The 24,721-nt window shown below is 32.7% G+C and overlaps 1 protein-coding gene across 18 annotated transcripts in view; it reads right to left on the reverse strand.

Moving 5' to 3' along the window:
* LOC106667616 (tau-tubulin kinase homolog Asator) overlaps positions 1 to 24,721 on the reverse strand; it is a 52,046-nt gene that overhangs the window by 12,252 nt on the left and 15,073 nt on the right. For 5 of the 18 annotated variants that reach the window (XM_014395747.2, XM_014395735.1, XM_014395696.2 and 2 more), the window contains 18 exons: positions 16,555 to 16,684; positions 16,150 to 16,297; positions 15,859 to 16,073; positions 15,561 to 15,731; positions 15,300 to 15,485; positions 14,952 to 15,236; positions 14,648 to 14,789; positions 14,311 to 14,499; positions 13,820 to 13,993; positions 13,407 to 13,571; positions 12,499 to 12,611; positions 12,040 to 12,114; positions 9,887 to 9,973; positions 7,221 to 7,388; positions 6,987 to 7,144; positions 4,101 to 4,230; positions 2,308 to 2,434; positions 936 to 1,031 (listed from right to left, as the gene is read on the reverse strand). In XM_014395747.2, coding sequence (XP_014251233.1) covers positions 936 to 1,031; positions 2,308 to 2,434; positions 4,101 to 4,230; positions 6,987 to 7,144; positions 7,221 to 7,388; positions 9,887 to 9,973; positions 12,040 to 12,114; positions 12,499 to 12,611; positions 13,407 to 13,571; positions 13,820 to 13,993; positions 14,311 to 14,499; positions 14,648 to 14,789; positions 14,952 to 15,236; positions 15,300 to 15,485; positions 15,561 to 15,731; positions 15,859 to 16,073; positions 16,150 to 16,297; positions 16,555 to 16,611 — 2,686 coding nt within the window. In that variant the 5' untranslated portion in view covers positions 16,612 to 16,684. The other 13 variants (XM_014395753.2, XM_014395744.2, XM_014395729.2 and 10 more) reach the window with 13 other exon arrangements.

Consider the following 24,721-nt stretch of genomic DNA (forward strand, 5'->3'; position numbering starts at 1 on the left):
CATAACTATTCAGTAAATGTTGTTGTTGGTGAGTGCAAAGGAAATTATACTGCCAGGTTCTATTAAGAATGCTACCCACAAGCAAACTATCATCTTGTCGTACGACACCATTTGACAGGTTGCTAAAGCTAGGGAGGGAAAATTAATTGGAAAGCGAATGCAATGGAAGGATTGCGATCAAATTAATAGAAATGATGAATTGCAAATACTTTAGCAATTCATGTTGAGAGATGTGGTTGTAGAAATCCTTCAACCTGATGATGAGTTAAGGGCTTGAAATCCGGATCATTGGAAAACAACTTATGGTGAGTAGGAGCTATCTTTTTTAAAAAAGGATTGCGATCTGTGCAACATGAAGTGAACAATAATCCTAACTCGACATCCAGGTCTGGTTGGGAATCCACAGTCTTCTGAAGCGATCTCGTTTTCAATCCTACCATGTGTCTCTACACAAACTAATGTCTTCTGAAGATAAATGTAAAAGTGTGCAGACAATTTCCCCCTCCTAGAAAAGTTTCATTCTCCATTGAAGCTACTTTTAATAGTTATGGATCATCAAATTGCCAAACTAGCCATTATTGATCATTCGTTTAACAAAACGGGTGTCACAAGGTTGACTAGCATTAGTAGGTAAATGTACAATGTAGAGTTTTAAAGAATCAAATAATCAGTTCTAATTACTTTGAGAATACCATGGCTATGTGTATGCAGAATTTTTGAGGAAAAATCACCCATAAAAATTTTTAAAATATGCATTACAGTTTGCATATTTGTGGTCCAATTGACCAATTAACATTTTTCAATTAATTAATATTTTTGACAGGTATTGGTTGAGATTAAAATGTTGATGATTTTCATCTCAACCAATACCTTTCGTAAATGTTTTTTAATATATTGTTATTTTACAGTTTTTAATTAGAATAAGTAATAAATACCTTTTTTACATTCTCTAACATTTTGATGAGTTTCACTAGTTCTTTCCACTACTCTGATTTCTAGTCGCCCTGATACTGGCTGAATATCAATCTCATCTGAAAAATAAATTAATATATAACAATTAATTCATAAAATAGCCAAAATGTGGCATTATTTCATTATTATTTACAATAATAAGAATTTTACAATAATAATATGTAATGAATAAAAGATAATATTGAAATATTTTAATTTTAAAAACTATAATCTGTAAGTGTAAGTCTATAGACTTCAAAAACAAGCATTTTACTTAAATCTTAAGCATAGAGTTGATAATAAGTATTCAGTGCACAGTTGCAAGAGACCATCTGAGTACAAATAAATTTCCCATTTTAATAAAACTGTATTATAGTTGATGATGAATAAATGTGAGTCGGTGAACTCATGATGAACCCGCACAGGGTCACTTACTGGACCTGTCTCCACTCGTTGGTTTTTGAGTTATTCAAATGTGTCATCTTCAAAGAGGACCTCTAGTACAGGTAGTTCCTCACTGAAGATGACACAATACTGAAACGTGTTTGAATAACTCAAAAAACACACGAGTGGAGACAGACATAGTAAGAGACCCTGTGCCAGTTCAACATAACTGTGTTACATCAATATAATTGAAGGCTTGTTAATAAAACAATTAACTTAACGCAGACTATTTATTATATTATCTTTTTAATCCACTATTTACAACCTTACAAACAAAAATTGTGATATTTTAATATGACTTTTTTTAAATTCAAAACAAAAGTTACAAACATCAATTCATAATCTGTAATTTTATCGCAATAACTTGCATCACTGAGTTGCTTCTATGGATCTGTTCTTACAATTGATATGTTTCTTGTTAACATAGTTCCTGGAAGGCCCTTCTGCTCATTTTCTTTTCATATATATTTAGCAAAAAGTTCCATCGTAGTGGTTAATTCTGTTATTTTTCTTCATACGTATATTTCTATTAAGACAATTTTTCTTAATGTTGTTTTATTTAATATCACTGTTTCCAGGTCCCTGACCACAACATTAATCAAAGAATTACTGAATTGACATTTCATATACAATTTTTTTATTAACTTTTTGCCTAATTTTGTAAATTTTTAAGACCTATCTGATACAATAAAACAAATATATTGAGAAATGAGAAAGTACTTACAATATATAAAGAAACTTAATGTTTGAACTAGAAAATGGATACAGAATAGTAGATAATTTTAAAACTGGACACTAATAGTAAATAAAAAATCCCAATTTAAGTATATAAAAATAATAAAAAGACAAAACATTCATTCGTAATTGCATGCAAATACAAAACAAATCATTAAACACAAAACAAATAATCACCATCTTCTGCCGTTGTTTTAGCTGTGACCAGAGATGACTCCTCTTTGTCCTGAGATGACTTTTGCCTTTCTACTTCTTTCTTTGGGATGTTACTGCTTCGTGCCTTCGGCCAGTCAAGGGAAATTGCCTGTATAAAATTACAAAAAAAATATAGTTTGGAATAATTATTTTTTTCTAAATTCTGTTCTAACATTGTTAAGCCACAGACCACTGTGATGTGTGTTATGGTGTCTTGCTCATATTTGCCATGCTAGTGGTTCTGGGTTCAAATCCCAGCATAATCTATTGAATTTTAACTGGTAAAAAAAGGGTGTCGCAGTCAAGGGTTCAAACCACTTAAAATACATTTTTCACAGTATCATTAATTAAAAAGTCATGGGCTCCGCCGTAAGAGCTTTAGGAGACAAGTTTCAACATTTCGCCAACTACAGTGTTGCTATGGTTAATTTTTGTAAAGTTAGACATAAAAAAGCACACAGACACACTGAAGATGGTGAAATGCCAAAGCACGCACGACAGGCCAAAACGATCAATAATCAAATATATAGACACTCGCAATGAAACATACTTCATAAATGAGAGTGGGACCTCAGGGGTATCACTGTAAGAATTGTGATTGTGCCAAACCAATTCTGAGGTGAGTGTGAAGAAAAGATGCTGCCAGAAAAAACGTCAAAGTCATGAGTCTATGAGAAAGAGAAAAAGTGTCCATGCATGGATGTTCATGTAAATAAATTTGTTTGAATTCAATTCAACTTTTAACTACTTAATGTAGCTTAATTAGCTTATTACTAATTAGCGTATTACTTAATTTAATTACTTAATGTAGCTAACAATTTTTTATATGTGGGCCCTTCTAATAAGAATATCCCACGCACAAATGGTGTCCACTCAATATTGTGCATTTCCTTGTTATTTAGAGCTCCTCAGCTTAAGGCTTTTTACCAGAACCCAAAGCTTTTTCAAGGACTCCTTTGTGTATCCTTCAAGCCCAGGCTTTTCCTCTACCAGGAGTTACCTTGGCCTACGTATTCCTTCATACCAACAAACAGCATTCTCTGTCTCTTCTTCTTCCTGGCAATATATGTGCAGGCTTGTTTTCGCCACCCTGAGTTGACTCATCTGGAGTCAGCGGTGTCCAGTCAGCAGTTCAACTATTATTCTAGTCTTAATATGAACTAGATTTAGTAATTCTGCTGTTAGTTTCTATGATGGTCCTTTGACATACTTTTTTGCATACTTCTAACCTGAGCTATATTTCCATTGAATGGAGGTTTTATTTTTAATCCATTGTCTGTCAGATCCATATTTTTGACAGTTAGGTATGCCACAAAAGAGTTCAGAGCCAATACGTGCCCTCACATTGACCCGGGTGCCCTGGTACCTAAACAAATGTAATTTTGTTGTTTTCCCCTTATTTGACAGGGCCCTATGACTGAACTTAGAAAGTAGAATTGCCCTCAATGCCACCTACTTGTCCAAGTAGATGGTCATTCTTCTCGCAACTGTCAGCAACAGTAGTATGAAGGATTACATATGAGAGATAACGAAGTCCCACAAGTTCTCCATCAGCCAAGCCCTCCGACAGGAGTGCCTAATTTCTTTTACTGTTAAAACACGAGGTGGTAAAAACATGAAGCCAGAATCTGGTAACTAGCCAATATTGTAAAAATACAACTCAAAAAACAGGCTTGAAATGGACGTCTCATTTTAAAAAATGAAATAAAACTAAATATCAAACTAAATATCAAAATACACATTTTTCAACAAGTTATTCAAAAACACCAACTTACCGGCAAACTTTTTTTGCGGATCAAGAGACGTGGTTTGGTACTCCTTGTTGCTATATTTCGCATTACATCAACAGTGTAGAGGGTTTCATCAAAAGCGGCTTGCTGAATCAAAGGAGGTTCTAGTCCTTCCCTACATACCAAAAAAAAAAAATAAAGTGTTAATCAAAATAATTATTTTATTGCGACATCTTTTCAAAAAAGTGAAATACTATTAATAGAAAAAATCACAGAAAATAACAGTAATCAAAAATGAATTTTAAAAAAAATATTTATGTACTTCATTCATAAGACCATGATATTATTTAAACCAACTCATGTTTCAATTTTTAAAATTAATTAATTTTTTCATGAGGGTATTTCAACTATGACCCAAGGATGATATAAACCCAAGGTTGCCCTGGTGTTTTTGAAAAAAAGTCCATTTATAATTCCGGTTCAAATGTTCGAATGCAGAGCCACTCAAATTCAAACCAGGGACCTTTTACAGTGAGGAACGACATGTCAATGCCTTAACTGTTGTGGCCATGGATACCCCTGATATTTCAACAATATATTCGGACTTTCACCCTGAAGGGTTGTCACTCCCCAATGTGCTGACCTTAGTTCTATACATCAAGGCACGCATGGCCAATGGTATTTGCCCCCGGGCCGGATTGGAAAAAAATATTTTACGTGCTGGACAAAATATTAATGTCGAGATTAGCCTGATCTATAAAGCTAATAGGCTAATACTCTAACAAATAGTTTCCTTGCTGATCATCAACCTTCCAATGTGTAACAAGAATTCTGATTGGTTCTCTGTAGAGGCGTTATCTAGGTGAAGGGATGCTTGAAAACAATAAAAAAATTTGACAGTTAAAATTGAAAAATGATAAGCAAAACACTTACTTCTTTCAGTAGACAAAATTTTATTATGAAATTTGTTTGTGAATAATTGTAATTAACCACGGGAGTTCACCCACCCTATTGTGTGGCTGGGTTGCAAATATTTCTCTGAAGCCTAATGCCCACGAGATCGTTGATTCCCTACCAATGGGGATAGTTAGGCTCTGACAGGGGCAATCAACAGCTAAATCATTTCAGCCCCAAATGCTTGCAAACTATAATCTAGTCTAATACTACTTAAATCAGTTGCAAAAATAAATACATTCATATCTTGTACACATTCTAATTAGTCGGTGGAGTACTAGCATTTGTCTACAGTATTAACAATCTAACCTAAATTAGGGTCGATAAGGTACTTTTACAAATATCTGCCATCGACCCTAAGCGCACACACACACACTGCCTGAGGGGTGATGGTGATGCTACATAAATGCTTGCCCTCATGATTATAATTAGTTTATTCGGACTTCCACCTTGAAGGTTGTGAAGCCCTGATATGCTGACCCTAGGGCCCCCTTTAAACTAGATGCCCAGGAGATCATCACTTTCCTACCAGCATAGGCTCTGATGGGGGATATCGACAACTAGGTCATTTCAGCCTCAAACGCATGCAAACTATAATCTAGCCTAATACTAATTAAATTATGTCAGTCGCACAAATAAATACAATCACACATTGCATTCATTCCGATTAGACTGGAGTAGTAATATTAATAATCTAACCTAAATTAAGGTCGGTAAGGTGTTTTATAAATATTCTGCCATCAATCCTAAGGCACACACCCAGCAGGAGGGACGATGGTGATGCTATTTCACCATCATCACTCACCACTCACACTGATAAAACCCACATTCAAACAAAACACATAGAATATAACTATACACAATAAAATACTCCCTTGTCCTCTAAAAAATTGAACAGGGAACCAAGAAAATTACTGCTATGCTCGAGAACCATTCTAAAATCCGGCAGCATGCCTACACACTCTCTGTATGGAGCCTAGACATGACACGCCTCTATTATGTGGGACACATAGAGCAACCTTTCTCTGCATCAGAGCACCTGTATGGGCTTTGGCCCAAAGTAGATGCCTGGGTGTCAACCGGTATGGCCAATCCTCAATAGGATAAGGATGCTCTCATCTCAGGGTTAGGTTCTCTGAGGGCCATCTACCGGTCATGCTCTTGACTCACATGTCTCTCAGATGGCCCCACAGTAACACTGCCATCTTTCTTTTATAGTGTTTTTTATTGCGAGTTTATCGTCCGAGGGCCTAATCTCAATGGAGGGTGGGATGGAAGACCAGACAATAACTACCGTTTTTCCAAGGCACTCCAGCTCGGCTTATTTACCTAATATTTATCTAACAAGAGCAAGACGAGATGGTTCACAGAGAACCTGTCTCATGTAGCCCAAACAGCACTCAAAGTCCGTACTGCCCTGAGAGCATGCCAACTGCATACAACTCCACTGTGTATATGCCACAATGAGGGGGCAACACCAATAAGTGGCCATTCACTCACTAGCACACACATCATCCAGGTAGGTGTATGTATGTAGACCCAGTTTACCCTCATGCCCGTGAGGTAACAATTACTACTAAAGTAATAATTGTAACTGATTTATTATTTTTTTATGCAAAGTATGATTGAGTTGAAAAATTAGTATCACAAACAGGATTCAAACCCTTTCAGATGTTGAGTTCAAGTCCTGCTCGTGTCACTAATTTTTGCACTCATCCATACTTTCTATACATAATGTTTTATAGAAAAGCATAAAGTTTACACATGTAATGAAACAAATGATTTTTTTACAATCAATGAATAGATAATTGTTAAATGTTTTGTATTTTAACAATTATTAATGATGCATATTATTTATTTTACCATGAAAATGTGTGAATACTTAATTAATACTAATTATTTAGGATCAACCTACAATTTATAATTTTTTGGACCTTTCAAATTACATGAATTTATTAGTATATGTTTGTAACTTGCCTTATACTCAATCCAATTTGAGGTGCACTCCAGGCTCGTGGTAGCATTGGCTGAAGGTGAGGAAAACTTTCAATACCCGCAATGTTCAAACATGTTACTCTACTAATGCCATTTGTTTGTTTTACATTAACATTGTTATTTCCGGAATGACTAGAAAGCTAAAAATAAAGTTTAAATAAAAATTTTTGTGAAATTTATTATAAACGGTCTGATAGGTGTGAAATCGGCGCTTACTTGAGCTTGTACATTCTTAATACAACTGTGCTTAGTTGAATCTTCACTTATTTTTGATAAAAGGATTTCAGGGCTCTGCTCAATTTTAACGCCTTGTGGCTGCTGAATTCTATCTGTGAGGCTTGATCCTTCGCCTGCACCAACAGCATTTGTAGATACTAACTGAGACTGCATAAAAATGTCTTTTATTAAAAGGTAATAAAATTATATTGAAAATTTCTTAATAAATATTACAGTAACTGTATCAAAGAAACTGTAAATAATGAGATTATATTTCTACATGGCCGAAATGAAGGGCAAAGAAATATTTCAATTTCATCAATATCACTAATATTCTACTCATATGGATAATTGTTTCCTTGTGAAACAAGAAATAATAGCTATTTTACTACTTTGTCAAAAGTTAGTGCCTTAATAGCAAAATGTAATAATGATGTGTGGATGGAGAATAGTTCATTTGTAGTATGCACGCATGCCCTTTCGCCCCTTATGTATTCTAACCAATGAAACCGTGTACAACTTCTTACTACTAATTCCACTTCAATAGAAACATTGTCAGCTTTGTAAATATTCTATTGTTTATTATAGTTTATCTCTTCATGTAATAAAAGAAATTCTCACTTCATATAAGCCAAAAGAAAACTGATACAAGCAATTTATTCATGAATGCCAAAATATGTACTAAAACGGATGCCATTCATAACAAATCGTAAATGCAAAATGATGCAAAAAATAATCAAACAAATCAAATTGTAGAGGAACTTGTAAAACCTATTTTTTTTTTTAATTGACTGATAATAAAATGTTTTGTCAAATATGTCTTACAACACACTTGTGGTAATTTAACAATTAATGAATTAATTACTACATTGAGTTTTGTTTTTCACTAGTATGCCTGTGCGTTCCATCTACTTTTGTACTCTTTATTTCACCAGAATTCATATTGGTTCTGAAAACACCAAATCAAAGCAATTATGCCCAAAATTCAGGTACTGGTTTTATCTTAAGATTTTGTTCTGGTGGGCAATAAAACAATTTGGAACTAGTCGGAAAACTTTTTGCTATAAGGTCAAACAATGAGCCAGCTGATAGTGCATCTAATCTGAATATCAATTAATACATGTGAGTAACTTAAAAACCTTAAACAAAAGAAATTGTATGTTTTGTAACGCAACGTTTCTTTTCCAAGGAGGAGAAACAGACCCTATTCTAAAGTAATAAATAAGTAAATTCAAAAAATAAATGAAGATCTGTCAGATGCTGTCAGCATGAATTCTCAGTGACATTACACTATTTTTTAAAGTAAGGTAGTTAAAAGCAATATTTATACAATCTAAATTAATTAAGGATGAATCAAATTTGATCAAAAAGCTTAATTTTCATTTAGAGAACCAAGGGAGATTATTTCCATTGTTTGAGAGTGCACAATAAAAAAGTTAAAAAGAGTAACAAGACAGTTCTAAATGAAAAGTTGACTGCACTCCTCGACTACATTTTTTAGATAATTTTACATTTATATCAATCAATATTGCACTTGCAAGTTATTAAATTTAATGCCTAAAAGTTTCATTACTTTTTGAAATTAGAGTTTTTAAAATGTAAAAAAAAAAATTGAAAAGAAACTTGTCACATTTCAAAATTATTCCTACTAAGTTGTCTTTCAAACACCTTGTATATGATTGGGCATAATTAAACATTGCTGATGGAGGGGGACCACAGTGGCCGAGAGGTTAGGGTGTCCAACTCGTATTGTCACACTTGTGGTTCTGAGTCCAAATCCCTGCACAGCCCATGGATTTTTAATTGTGAATAATATGGAGAAAGTATTGCAAAGTGGACTCCTCATCCGCGTCAGCCAACAGGTAGTTGGTCTCCTGACAGGAATTATTTCACTTTACATTGACAGCATGGTCAGGAAATAAAATCATGCATCAAAAATTCAACATGACAATGTATTGAAGAACTATATTTTTCACTATTATTTAGTGGTTTTTTTGTTGCTTTTGTGATTCTTGCAAATATTGATTCAGTAATTTTTTTTTACCAGTCATTTAAAATTTGAACTAATTAACTATTAATCAGTTGTTTTCCCAATCGTTTTATTTCTGTGTTTGCCTTTAGTTCATAAGTTATATTTATTGTTATATGTAAGTTATTCTAAAATTTACATAAAAATAAACTATTAATTCACAGATCATTCGTAATATTTTTTATTCTTTTAAGATTCACAAAAGTTTGTAAGAAGGTGTTGAAAGTTTGCTTGAAATGTTCTTGCACAAGGGAAAAAGTATCTTTCTGCCTTCGTGTGTAACAAAGTAAAACTTTCTTAGTAATTGTTGCCAACATGTTTATTGGTATCTTTTTCTTTTACTGTTAAGAACTTGGTAACTGCTATATCTTGTTAAGGCGCTTATTGGAAAATAACCTTTGCAATGGCACGGCTGACAATGCTTCTTTGATATCGCCCAAATGATTAAAGCAGCTGACAGAAGAGGTATTCTTAGAATTGATTTTTGCGAATTTCGATGGTAAAATGAACTTCATTTTTTGTTTAAGCTGGAAATTTTAAAAAAGGGTAAGGAAATTTAAGAGAACAATGTAAAACAAAATAACACACAAAATACAAAAACAAATAAAGAAAAAAAAACAATACATTCATTACATACCAAGCCTGAAAATAAACACTCCCCAGTGCGAACAGCCACTTTTCTAATATCATCTGATTGTCCAAGCCAATTTGAACCAATCCCAGTCTGTAAGATCAAATTTCATGTAGTCCATTTTTCCCTATTTAATTTTCATTCTACTATAATATTCAAGGCCAAAAAACTATAATTCAAGTAAGTAGTATAAATCTAAGAGAACAAAGTTAAGCAAAGCATTTTGAAAATTTATACTGTTTTATTTATGAAAGAAACATTCAGTTATATTTTTAATGTAAAAAGAAAAAATTGTTTTGAAAATGCTTTAAAATTGATTATTTTTCTAAAAAAAATTTAGCCTGACATGCAAAAATCTAAATATACTTTCTTAGTAAGTAAAACAAAAACAAAGAATACTACAAATATTCTATTTGATAGTTCAAAGAAGGGGATGGAACTGAAATAGTGAACAACCATGTAACTAATTTGTACAGCATTTTATGTTCAGTGACCAGTATACTTATTATAAATTTAAAAATTATTCAAATGCTTGAAATATGCTTGTGAGGATTTATATGAGATTAGTAAACTGGAAATGGGATAAAATGGCTTGTACTATCAGAAGACATATAAGTCAGAAAACTTGTTCGCACAATATTTTTAAAAAAATTATGATATTATACACTCTTTGAAACTAGTAATATTAAATGCTCAGTCTTTTCATCAATCAGATTGTAAAAAAATAAATAAAATAAAATGTATATATAATGATTAATTATAATTTTGTATACAAGCAGCAAAAGAAGGTTGAACAAACCAGCGAATAGAAAAAAATTGATACAAGTTCACCAACTGAACATTTATTTTTTAAATAAACTATCCTATATTATTTATAACCTAGAAAACTGTTATAAATGTTAATTTGAACTATACTTGAAAGATTAATGACATGAATAATATAAAAATTTAATGCATTTGAAAAATGGGGTGGCACTAAAAAATGTTAATTGAAAAAGTATGTTAATTCAATTTTATAGGTGAAAACCACACTATGACTAACTTTTATTTTTATGAACTTTTATGACAAACAAAGGCCTTATGGAGTAATTATGAGGGTGCGAGGAAATGTATGAATCTTTAATTAAATATGGACTGTTGAATCAGCTGCACTTAAGTGATAATTAAAAAAAAAAAAAAAAAAAAAAAGCCATCTGTTTCATTCAATAGGCTTTTCCTATTCATATTTTTCAAAACTACCCTCTGAATTGGTTTCCAACTTAAGGAAATTGTCTAAATCTAAAATTATGATTAATAGTAAGGACTGTTTGATTGGAATGTATAGGTTTCAGATGGATTATTTATAAAATCATCAAAATTAGCTATTGCTCTAAAATAGAAAATTGATTATTACAAAACGGTTTTCTAAAAAATTATTATAATCTTTGAATAGTCTTAAATAGTAATCCTATTCAAAAGTCCGAGTAATTCCAAATAATTTAATGTTAGATTTTTGCCTAATTGTTTCTTTTTTATGAAACCTAATCATTTTCCAGCTTTGAAGTGTTATTAGTACCTTTAATAATAATTTGAAAAGCATTTTTATGACAATTTCAAATTATTTAATCATCAAAGACAAAATATTTGCAGTAATTTTGGTGGTAATGATAAAATCATAGTGTAATAACTATGATAAGTTAAAAAACATAATTATTTACAGTACAAGATTCTTTTGTTTTTGTAGGTTGTGTGTTTTTGTATTATCTTTAAATGCAGTTTTACATTGTAAGACATCAAATATGGTTTGATATAATTTAATACCCGTGCCTAACACACTTAACAAAATTTACGCTTATTATTAAGAACTAAACATGTAAAAAGAGATGATGGAAAATACTGCTTATTTTCATGGTAAGTACTGTCAAGGTCACCAATTTTTCACCAAAAAATATAATTCAAAATAAGGAATTCATATATGATAATTTTTATGATTGACTGTTTCTACAGGTGTAATTAGAAAACATAAAAACAAAAATAAAAACATTCACACCAATTACATTTATAGGAAAGTGTCTTTTTTTGTCTGGGCTGGATTTTCTGGGCTTTTAATTTTAAATCAAATTCTCCATTTACTCCATATTAACAATAATTTCTATTCTACAATATTAATTACAACCTACATTCACGATTTTTGGAGCATTTCGTCGCAAAATTGCTCGAGCTGGGGAGATGGCTGTTTGTCCGTCAATAAAGTTCTGTAAAAATTAAAGCAGACTGACAAACAGTTCAACCTAAAATTAATATGGAGATATATTTCAGGAATGACCAGAAATGTCCAAAAGAATGAAGAAGATAATTTTAAATTTTATTTACCTGGATTGAATGAACTCAAGCCAGTAGTAATTTTTAATAGAAAATATTTTTGACTAATATTTACAAAATTTGGTTTTATAAATAAAAATGATTAGGGCCTTTGTAAATGCAACAAGTTATTTGAGATAAAATAAAACAAAATATTATTTGAAATAGTTACATCTCTAAACACCTGTTGTTCTCACAAATTAAGGATGTTAGTTTGGCATTTGCTCATATTGAAAAATATTAGTAGTAGCATATCAGTAATAAAACAAACTATTTACTGTTAGATGATGTTTATGTTCAGGACTAGGAATGTTTTCCCCTTTCCATTCATTATCAGTGGTTTCTTCTGAGTCATCAAACTGAGATTTCCATTGAGACACCAAGGTGAGACCTAGAAAGAAATTTTAAAAGCAAAATGGAAATGAGAACTGTTACAAATGAAAAGCTTGAAAACATTATTATTAATATTTGACATAAAATGATCAATTAATTGTATGATAACGGTTAGAAAATTAATTATGTATAAGGCAAATATGTAAAACTTGGATTTATTTAAAAACAACACCCTACTCCGATGAATATTGAGTACTAAGAGTTGAAAGTGAAAGTATTTTATTGAGCATAAATGGTGGGTCAATTCCCTTCTCATGAATACTAAGTATTATGGGAGAATGAATGTGATCAAACTTGTGTTGTGAGGTGAAGGGATTCAATACCACAACGCTGGTTGTGTGCTTCTGGCTGTCTCACTGGGAGGAAGCAGCGGGTTCCGGGGACGTTGTTTAACTGGCTTATCACTGAGACATTTCAACCTGGGGGGGGGGTTGAACAGGACTGGGCTCCTGTCACTTCAAGGGGAGGCGGGGTGTGAAAATCTTTATACGTTACGTCTTCTTGTTATTTTATTAGAAACTTAACAACCTGAGATAACACTAAGTTAAGGAAACAGGAAAGAAACTATAAGAACTAGAGGCCTTTTATGTGCAGAAGGCCAGCCAGGAATTACCATTTGTTTGTCAACATCATAATTTAACCATGAAATGTATTTAAAATTATCAACACATCACTCGTTTTGATTGCAATATTGTGTTAGCACAAAATGAACAACACAATATTAAAAAAAAGTAACATTTTAAAGAAAAATAACAACTGTGTCAAACACAAAATAGTAGAAAATGAAACTCACCTCCACCACCTTTTGTGACTTGTTGTGCTGCAGAAACATTTTCATCATCTATCAACGCATGCTGAGTGACTGAAATATCTCTATTAGTTTTTAAAGAATTAAGCCCTCCTCCTCTGGAGGTCATACGTCTTCGTCCCCCTCTTACTGAGTCCTGACCAACTCCAACTGTAAAAGAAGAAAAAAATCAAAACTGTCTATCAATATTAGTCTCACTGGTAACAGAATTAATTAAATATTAAAGTAAATTAATCATGTAAACCTCTTAAACTTGGATATTTTGTCTTTAAAATCACCAAAACCCCAAAATTTAATATGAGGTAAAAATACAAGAAATGAATGAAAATTTATGGCACAGTTATTTTTGTTGATACGAAAAATCACAAAAAACAACAAAACAACAATGGCAACTGTACCGGTTTTGGAATAGACTGATGCATCTAATTCTGTCACTGGATCACGTCCCCTTGTAGGAGTGTCCCCAGTTGGAATCGACACTGTGTCATGAGGGTCATGGCTTAATGAAACAGTCTGCGCTTTTTGCTTTCTCTCAGCAGTTGAGACCCGCAATCTTCCAAGAGCTGCATCGGCTAAATTTATTGTATCAATTACAAGTTCTCTGTTTATCTCAATAATTAAAATTTTGTAAAAACATAAAAAGGAAATTCCACTTTGACAATAATTTCAAATGTCATTGGTAAAAATAATTATAACTTATAGATTTTGAAGGAATCTGTAAAAGTATCACTACCGTTCTTTTTTGTCCTTTAACTTAATATTTTACTTTTTTTTAAATGTATAATTTATAGACTGTTAAAGAATTTTGAAAGTATAAATATCTTATTCTTTACTGTTATTTAACTTAATATTTTAATTTAAAAAAATAAATTAAATAAATTGAAATTACCAGATTTACGTTGATTGTGGTTTGCTTTTCGGTCACTAAAGCTTCGAGCTGATACCATGACCGCATCCCCTTCAAAGTCAATAGCTGCTGTGCCACCACTTCCGCCAGTCCCACCACTTCCGACTACACTTCCTCCCTGAGGAGTGCCAGGCATCGAAATTGCCCGACGTGTTTTTTTAGGAGAGCCTGCTAAAAACAAGAGAAAAGGGGCATTTTGAAGAAACAATCAAAACAAGTATTGTATAAATATAGATTTATAGTATTTAATTATTATTTTTATAGTATAAAATTGTTTAAAAAATATAGATTTAGTGAAAAAGAAACAAAGTTACTTTACCTAAAACAGGTGTTGAATCGACAGCATTAGTTGCATTACAATTTCTATCTATTGATATATGATGCTTATCACAGTTATTTATACCCGATCCAGTCACTGTTCTACCCCCCTTCAGTCCTGTACCTTCATTATCGTCTCCAATCTAAAAATTAAAAAATTAGTCTAGAAATCTAAAATTATGTTAAGACATGACAAGTATGTCACATCTTAAATCATAAAAAAAGATCCTCATATAAATACCAACAATGTTATAAATAGCTTCCTTAGCAAGGAGAATGGATTTTAGGATTTTTTTTACAACTACCTCTTTTCTGTTGTCAGGCTCTATGTTCTCCTGGTCATTATCCAACTGAGTAGTGTGAAGGTTGTCGGTGGTAGTGACAGCAGGTCCGATTATTGCAGGTTGAGTGACTGCAGCCCCGCCGCCAGTGATTTGAGTTGGATACTGAGTTCCTCCAGTTGGAGTAACACCATGCTGAGGCTTTTCCCAATCAAACGGATCAGTCTCTTTTATTCCTCTTCTTTTCATGCAGCGCTCGAACAGGCCACAGAGCATGGCATAATCTGGTTTATCTTTGTACTCCAACCCCTGAAATATGTTTATTTAATAAATTGCCTATAAATGAGGAGGGTTTTATAAATATCATTCTACTTGAATATGCTCTAAGAAAAGGCGTAAATCGGATGGCAAGTGTTTTAACAACAAAGTGTGGTCAAATTTCTCCTTCATAATGCCCACTTGCTCTTTATCCTTCATTTTTCTCCACGGAAGTTGTCCATTTACAAATTCAGCTAACATATAGAACAATGACCATAAATCATCATGTCGACCCATTTCCTATAAAGATAAGAATATAATAAGTATTTATTCTTGAGAAAAACGTACATAAACATATGTGAAAAATTTAAAAACCTTATTTTTATGAGCATTAATAGAAGCATATCTCACAGTTCCTCTAAAACCCGCAGCTGCTCTAGGTGGACGAACTTCCCCGTATCCCGTTGTATATTGTCTAGCCAGCCCAAAGTCTAACATATAAACCTTGCGGCAGTTGTGAGGAAGACGACCCATTGAGAAATTGGACTGTCAAAATAAACGCACAATCTTTTAATTAAAATAGAAGGTAAAATGGTAAATTATTATAACCAAAAAAAAAAAAAAAAAAAAATTGTATTATTAAACCTGTAACATATTTATTATGAATACTTACGGGTTTGATATCTCTATGAAGGAAACCAACTTTGTGGATTGAATTAATAGCTTTGAGAATCTGAAGACCCAGGCGGAGTGTAGTTGAGAGTGAAAAGGCACCTCGGGGTTGAGCTCTCCTTAATTCAGCTAAGTTTTTTCCTTGCAGTTGCATCACAACATAGTTAAACCTATCGTTTCGACCACAACCAATAAATCTGCAAACATGCTCTCGATCTAAACAAACAGAAAGCCAGAGATGAGACGGTATTATATATGTGGGAAAACTAACGCCATTCACAAATGGATATACCTTGAAGTTTTTTCAGCACAGCAACTTCCATTTTTAAAACTTGTTTCGGTTGCCGTGCTGACTCAACTTTAAGAGCCACTCTGTCATTCGTTACATGATCCAAACCTTCATAGATCTCTCCAAAACCGCCACCTCCAATTTTTTTTATCTAAATATAAATATGACAATTATTCAAAATTGACAAAAGTTAGCAAGCTTTCCACGATGTTTACAACTGCTCTGATCCATTTGCGTAAAAATTTGTTCTGAATTATTATTTATTCTTATTATAACTTTCTATTAAAAATGATTTTGTTGGAAATGATAACTATTAAGCTTTAAAAAAATTAAATATTTTCAACTTACACTGAATACATTTATGAAGAAAAACTGAAAATAATAGTAAGATCTTTGCAAATTACTTACCACTTTCCATCTCTCCTTCACAACATGGCCAGGTTGGAGAAGATCCTCACTTGTCATAGTAATGTTATTGTTGTGGTCGGTCGTTTCATCTAAAAGGTGTCGGTACTCATCGGACACCTCATCACAATTCCTAAATAGAAGTAAAGAATAATTAATTAGTTTCCACTTTATTTGAACATATAGTATATATACTTTTTAAAATACTTCATACAAATAGTTTTTTGTTTTGTGGAAGGGGTGGAGTTGATAAAAAAAAATAGCTTCAGGTTTGAACTAACTCTAATTGTCAGTAGATTAATGTTAAGACTTCTTTTATCCCCATATAGCTATTCAAGATAATTAAAATCAAATGCAGAAATTGCATGCTTATTTTTGTTTTTTAATACTCATATACGATTATAAAATTTGAACACACAATATCCACAAAAAAAGAGTATTCCACAGAATTCCTTCTTTTCTGACACAGAGCAGTAAAAAAACAATCAAGTTTTGACATTAACACAATACAAGAGCAAATCCTCTTTGGGCCTAAGAATAATTTGAGTTTTTCCTTATGCCTTCCCCTAAATATTGTTTTACAAGATCAGAATGATGCTGTCAAATGGGGAAGACAGTGGAATCAACCACTAGTTACTGTTTGCTTTTAGTGCTTTTTATTTTATACCATGTAATCAACTCCTGTGCCTTTTCGTTGGTAATTAGGTGGGATTGAGAGATGTGGAAATGGAATAGTGATTTGAGGACTTGTTTCTACGACTTGCACATTTATTCTTGGTGGGACTAGTCATACTTGCTTCCTATCGACCATACATATTCAAACTTTTGAGGCAAACCTGTGTTTGAATTAACATGAAAGCACAATAAATAAATAAAAAAATATACTTAAGTAGTATAATTTCAAACAAAATTTCACATGGTTTGTAAACATGTGTTTCTTTGTTTGTTTTTGGTATAATTTTACATAGAGTTTGGGAATTATATAAAAAATTGTACAACATCAATGAGAATCATTCTAACCGTAACAAGCTCAATGAATGTTAAATAGGATTCCGTACATGTACAGAAATAATTACCAATATTTATGAAATAACTGATGCTTTTTTAAACTACCTACCAGGGACCATTCTGCTAGATAGACGTGTGATACACCTGCAAGTGTATGTCTTCTTGTTCTTGTTACAAAATGCCTTCAGTGATCAAATCGCTATTTTCATATAGAATTTGTTTAGTTTTCTTTTTGACTTCTAGATTTTGAATGTTGAGGAGTTATCAAGATAATTTTTTCTATACTAAAGTTATACATAATAAAATTGTAATGGTAGATGTTTATATTTTTTTTTAAAACATTTATTTCCAAAACTTTTTGTGTAATTCATCTACTGAGTAAACAAAATTTAGCACAAATAATTTAGACTATATACTTGTTAAGGGCAACTTCAATTCGTAGGATTATTCTTATTAAAATGTAACATGTAAAATGTATTTTTTTGTTATTTTAAGCAGTAAAAGATAAACTGGCACAAATAGCACATGAGTTTATGATTACAAGTGGTGGAAAAATTTACTTTATTGAGCTAAGACCTGCAAACAGTTTTCAAATCTTTAAAAAATAAAATTATGTTTTGAGCAATCCTAAATTTTAGCCTCCGTATTTGGAAAATTATATAAAAACACCTTTCACAAATTTCAACTTAAAAATTTATAAATGAATTATCCCATCGTTGCACTCTTTATAACAAAAAAGAATGGAAATGACAAACCAAGTTTCACACCATAAGCAACTCTAATAATCATTAGAATTGTCTTCACATTGTTTTCTTACACATGTGAAAACACATGAAAAAAGTTATAAATTAAAGTCATAAGTACGAATGGTATATTGGCATCCAACATCCTTCATCTAACTACTAATCAATATTCTATTTGTTTTCAAATTCAATCTTAAGAATGTTAATCTAAAATCATAACTTCCAAAAGCTTCAAACCATCATGATCTCTCATCCTCCCCATTATCTCTAAGCTCTCTATCACCTTAACCCTACTGCCCATTTTTTCGTCCTGAGAACCTGTCACATTGCCTTAAAATGAGTTCAACATATCCTCGCCCTTAATACCTCATACTAAGAGCCAGTGTTGAGTAGTTTCTCTTAACATGTGTCTCAGTGAAGTGACTGGGTGAAAAAACCCATACATGCATACATTTGTAATATATACTGTCTATAAATAAATTATTACATTGCAGCAGCAGAGGTCATATAAACCCTCAGGGTGCCGGTGTTTTTGAAAAAAGCCCATTTATAAGTATGTTGAGTCCGATGCGGGGTCGGTGGATTCGAATCCGGGACCTTTACCTTACAGCGATGAGCACCTTGTCAACACCTAAAATGTTGCGGCCATTGATGTCTCCTATTATTAGAGTTTATTTATTTATTTGTAATATTCATAAGAATAAAAAAAAGGTTAGATTTTAAATTTCATTTTATTCATTTCGTAACAAAATAAGACCTTTATTTGCTTTTTGATTTACTTGATTTTATTAATTTCCAATATCCGTCACTAAGCCTCGTCACAAGACTTGGAAGCACTGGCGAGACACAAAAGGTGAAGAAGATTCTCCCTCAAACAAAATCTAAATGATTTATCAATCGGAGCAAAACACTCTCCGAACTCTCAAAAGAAAATGACCGACGAAATATCTGAATTTGAATTAGTTTCATTGTGTCAAAAGATGGGCAATGCGAAATTTACTAACTTTATGAAGAATGTTGTGGGCGAATGTGTACAAAAAAAAACAAAAAAAAAAACTCAAAGTGAAGGACTTTAATAAAATAATTTGAAATACAATTTGAAACTACAGCAAAAAAAAGCCCTTAAGATGAGAAAGATACAAGTCAACATCAAAAGCTGAAGTCACATTTGAGTAGTTTTTTGGCTTCGCCTGCCGGCATTAGTCACTCAACGTACAGGTGAGAGGGTCAGGGAGCCCCTGCCACCCAGGAGGGTATAGGGGTGGTTTTGTTATTTTTTTATTATTATTATTATTGAGTAGTTCAACTCCAATATCAACAGTATCGAAAGCGAGACAGAGCATAGATGTAAACAAATACATTTAGAATTGGATTTTGTAGATTCAGAGAAAGTAGAAAAGTCAGTAAAAAATCAGCTTATAAACTCAAGTGTTAACAACTTCACTAAAATTAAGCTGTGATTTGGAGAGGCAAGTAGATGCTGCTAGAATTTACTTCCATTTCTGGGAAGAAATAAAGCAGAACAATCTGGAGAAAGTAGGACAAATTGCCTAAAATGATATAAAATGTGGAGAGTCTACCTTGCAATTTTTAAAAGAACTATACTCTATAAAGAGACACAAATATAATGTTTAAGGAAATTTTATTTCACATTAAGGACATTCTTACTGGATTGGCATCCTGCATCTTCTTTTATGGCGCACAAAATATAAAAAAAGCTATGAGAAAGTTTTTAATATTATACTTAACAAGTTTATAAATCCATAATTGCTCTCATTAAAAGTTATGTACTTTTTTCAAGCACAAACGTATAAAGAGTATTTGAGAGATTTTGTAAACTATTCCATTTTGACATTAAACATTTTTGACGATATTTGTGAGGAGGATGTAGTGTAAATTATTAAACAAAAAATTTACTGCAGATACTTGTCATTGTAATGAATAATGAATTCTGAAATTAGTAGAATAGAGGAGATCTACATACATAGAAGGACTACAAACTTTAAGAAAAAAAGCCAGAACAAATATGATTCCTATTCGATGACCAATTTAGATTCAACAATTTCGGAGGAACGAATTTCATCAACAAAATTAATGATCTTGGGTGTGAAATATTTAGAGAACCATGTTCGATAAAATGTGGTGAGATGAATGGAGGTAAACAATAAGACAAACTTCAAATTTTGAGTTATACGATTCTATAAATATAAACTATTATTTATTTATAACCTTTATAAGCTTTAACAGTAAATTAACTTTTATTAGCTATGGCTATCTGTCTGTGATTTGGGTGTTATTTTTGAAGATTTTCTTGGTTTTTTTAGTCATATTCGAGCTATGATATTAAATGCCTATCTTATGGTGGAATTCATTAAAAGGACTACTATTTTAAAATATGCCGGTTGTAAGATCTATTTATTTTTCTCTGAAATTCATCACATATCATTTTTGTTATTTTGCTGAGGTTGATCAAATCTTGAAACTTTTAATTGTTTTGCTTTTATTGGTTTTAGAGTGTATTCTAGGCCTTTGTCTGATTGGTTTTCCATTCAATTTGTGCCCATTCTTGGTCCGATTAAGATACATGACTTTGTTTTAATTTAAAAGTTTTGATTGGAACTATTAACTGTTAAGTAAAGTTGGATTGAGAGCCCTACCCAGGACCACTCATTTGATAATACTTTTTCATATACTCTACCAAACAGGGGGTAGAAATGTTTAAGACCTTTTTTACTGTTAGCTTTTCTTCTTTTACATCATTGTATGCGTCTGAATATACTGAATTAATAGAACTGTATTTTCTTCTTTCTGCTTTTTTTGTTTGTTTTTTAATAAATTATTAATACATGGTAGGTAAACCTGTATGCATCTGAATAAATAAATAAAGAGGTCTATAGCAAAACTACAATTCAACTGTGAAGAAGCAACATTAAAAAAGAACCCTTTCTTACATTCATGACATACGCTGAACTGGTGTAAGGTCATTTATTGGGTCTGTCTTCACTCGCGGGATCGTTGAATTACTCAAAAGCGTTTCGACATTGTGCCATTTTCAGTGAGGAACTACAACTTTGTCCTAACTTGACAGACAGTTCCTCACTGAAGATGGCGTAATGTGAAACGTGCTTGAATAATTCAACAAACTGATGAGTGAATACAGACCCAATGGATAGACGTATTAGTCAAGGGATACTGCACTCTTTAAGAGCTATTGTATCCCTCGTTCTGTGCTTAAAGCACACCGGTAAGTCCTAGTTTGTCAAGGAACTTTATTAGTAGGCCCAGGTTCAGTGGTTGGATTTTTTCGTCTTCTTCAGATGTTTATTTGCCCAGTTAAGAATCCTGTTAGGATCTGCAGTTTTTTCCTGTTTTCTTTTATATATTGTTACCTCTTTCCTTTCAAAGTTCATTAAGAAGTTCTTGGATTGTTTGTGTCCAATAAGTGAGTCCCGTTATACCCTCATTTTCTTTTTATCCTTCTGCCTGAGGGTATTTGGTTCCAATACTGAATACTCCTGCCACATACCTTCTAACATTCTAGATCCGTCTGTGTACCAGTAGATGGTGCCTTTCTTAGAAGTGGTGTTTTCTCTCTTTCCCATTTCTTTTTGGTGCCTAAGTTTGTTCGGCAATTTTGGTTAAATTCAAACATCCTATTCTTGGTATCGGGTGGTTTTTCATTTGATAGTTGACTCTCCATTTTAGTTATATTCCTATTGGAGGTTTCTCATTGGTAATACTAGTAATAGTTTTCTGTGCTATCCTCATTATCAAGTGGTGAAGTGGGATTAATCCTAGTATCTTTCCATATCAGCTGTGGGACATTCTCAGGTACAGATGCATGCAAGTCTCTGTATTTTCATGAGTTTTCTTCGTTTTGTTATTTCTTCTACTTTACTGGCCAATGCTATGGTGCCATATGTGAGAATAGGTCTCACCATAATGGTGTACATCCAAAGCAGGGTTTCCGATCTGCGTCCTCAGTTTTTCTCGTTATTCTTGTGCACATCATTTAGGATTGGCCGCTTTCTTGATGGTGGAGCCAATATGCTCCTTAAACGCCAGTGTTTTGCCTAGTGTGACGCCTAGGTATTTGGCCTCTTTTTCATTTCTATCAGTGTTATTGATTGTTATCTGCCTCATGTGATCCAGTTTTCTTTTCCGAGTAAAAGCGACTGTGGTTGTTAACCGGTAAATTAGCAGATTTGCAACAAGTGACGAAGTGAAGCATGAGTTCACTGACTCGCATACCAACACCCATCATTAACTCACATGACATATGTTTAAATTATTTAAAGGAATATTGTTTTTATCCACCCAATGTCTCTTTCAATGTTTATGCTTGAGATCTTATTGGTCTGTCTTTTGCTCCTATCAAGTTCCCCACATTTTTAAAAGCTGTAATATCTAACTGTAACTATCACATGTATTGATTCAGCTTTCCTATAAATTTAAAACATTTTGTCCATTGTGTACTATTGCCAGTGTCACTGTAGTCAATTGAATGGTGTGTTTGTATCATTTTTCAACAAGTAAGCTTTACAAATACTATGATCAGTAATGTCATTGAATGCCGATCAGCACAACTGCTCCCTAGAATCTGACGTTTGTCGGTTTTGTTTAGTTACTTATCTAATTATCTAAGAAATAGTCAAAGTTTGCCTGCAGTATTTCTAGTTCAAGAGGCTGAGGTAGTGGGCCACCCCCGACGAGACAGCGCGGCCGCCAGACGTGGCAGGGCATCCCGGTTCCACATTCACCCTAAAATTTCACTGTGAAGTTGCATAGTTCGAGCATAGATCCCAGAAATTATTAAAAACAGAAGAGTAAATAGTTGACAAAAGAAGACGCATGAAACATAAGACAAACGCCTAGAATAGGCGGACCAAAAATTATCAGTATTGATTGAATCGCACACAATATTTTCGTATAAAAATATATTAATAAAATACGTGCATTCTTCACATATCAATACGAAATGTTTCATAGCAGTACGAATACAAAAATATTTCATCGCCGTTCGCTCATAACTCGAAAACATTTTACCTGAAATTCTTGGTTTATTTTCTACAATTTTTAGTGATGATATTACGAGCATGATTTCGAATAATTAAGTCAAGGGAGAATTAAGAAAACAGCGGAACAGCTCCAAGCTTTTTGGTGTAGTAAAAAAATTCAGACCATCTCGGCAAAGGTGTCGTCCGGAATGATATAACTTCTACGCCGTGCACGCAGCGAGTTCGACAGGATCAAAATAAAATACCTGTTTCTTTCTATTAACCATTTTATTAATAATTTGCCCTTGTTTGCCCGCTTTATTTAATTTTTTTGTATGTTTATTACAAATAGATAAACATTCTTCAAAAACTTCAGAAAAATTAATTAAAAAGCCAACGGAAATTTTCAAAAATAATTAAACTATTAAAGAACTACAGCTGGATGCTATTACAACATAAATATATTAAAAATTAATTACCTGTTTGTGAACTGGAGGTGAGAATTTTATTAGAAGAGTTATGTAGCAAAAATTAATGAAATTCGAGAAAAATCCTACCTTTTACATAATCTTCTATACTAGACTAACTATGCTTATTGAATAGTGATTTTATTTCTTCGGTCCTACGGAAATCCATAATTTTTATAAACAGGGTGTATCACATTGCGCACGAACAGAATGTAAAAAAAATGTCCCGAACTGAGAAACGGACGGTGGTCGAAGGAAATTCACAATTGAACAGGTCCGCGGTTGAGAATGCCTTGGAAAATTAATGACTTTTTTCCCTTATATTTTCCAATGTAAGGGAAGTGTAACCTCACAAGGGGATGAAAATGAAGGGGGTGAATACGACAGTGGCGCTGGCCATAACACAACTACACTGCAGAGGGTGAACACCCACATCACTACACAAACACCGCCCTGTGCCACCCCCTCGGACAGCCATGTCCCAAGGCCGGATGAAACGCATGACCACGTTGCATGCTTGCCAGACCAGAACGAAGAGAGGATAAATTATTAGCACGCAATAAATGTAGGAAAGAAAAAATTGACTATTTCTGTTATTCTACGAATAAATTAATATGATTGAAAGAAATGTATTGGAATTAGGTTTAAAGTTAAGCCCTAATCAAACTATGCGATTTACCTCATCAAACCACCACGAACCCTCAACAATACAGTCAAGAAAGAAACTACTACATAACGTAAAAAAATCAAAAATGAACATACTTGAAAACTTGGATAAACAAACATTTAACACTTTAAAAAATCAAAGACACCAAATTAACAATTCACATAAATCGTTTACATAATTTTAAAAAACACATGCCAATTAAAAAGGTAAAGACCGAGGACCACAAACACCAACCAAACAATTTAAAAAAAGGACCCAACACACCCCACTCCTCACGACCTTAAATAA

The sequence above is a fragment of the Cimex lectularius genome, unplaced genomic scaffold, assembly GCF_000648675.2.
Source record: "Cimex lectularius strain Harlan isolate CLEC.00 unplaced genomic scaffold, Clec_2.1 scaffold277, whole genome shotgun sequence".
NCBI lineage: Eukaryota > Metazoa > Arthropoda > Insecta > Hemiptera > Cimicidae > Cimex > Cimex lectularius.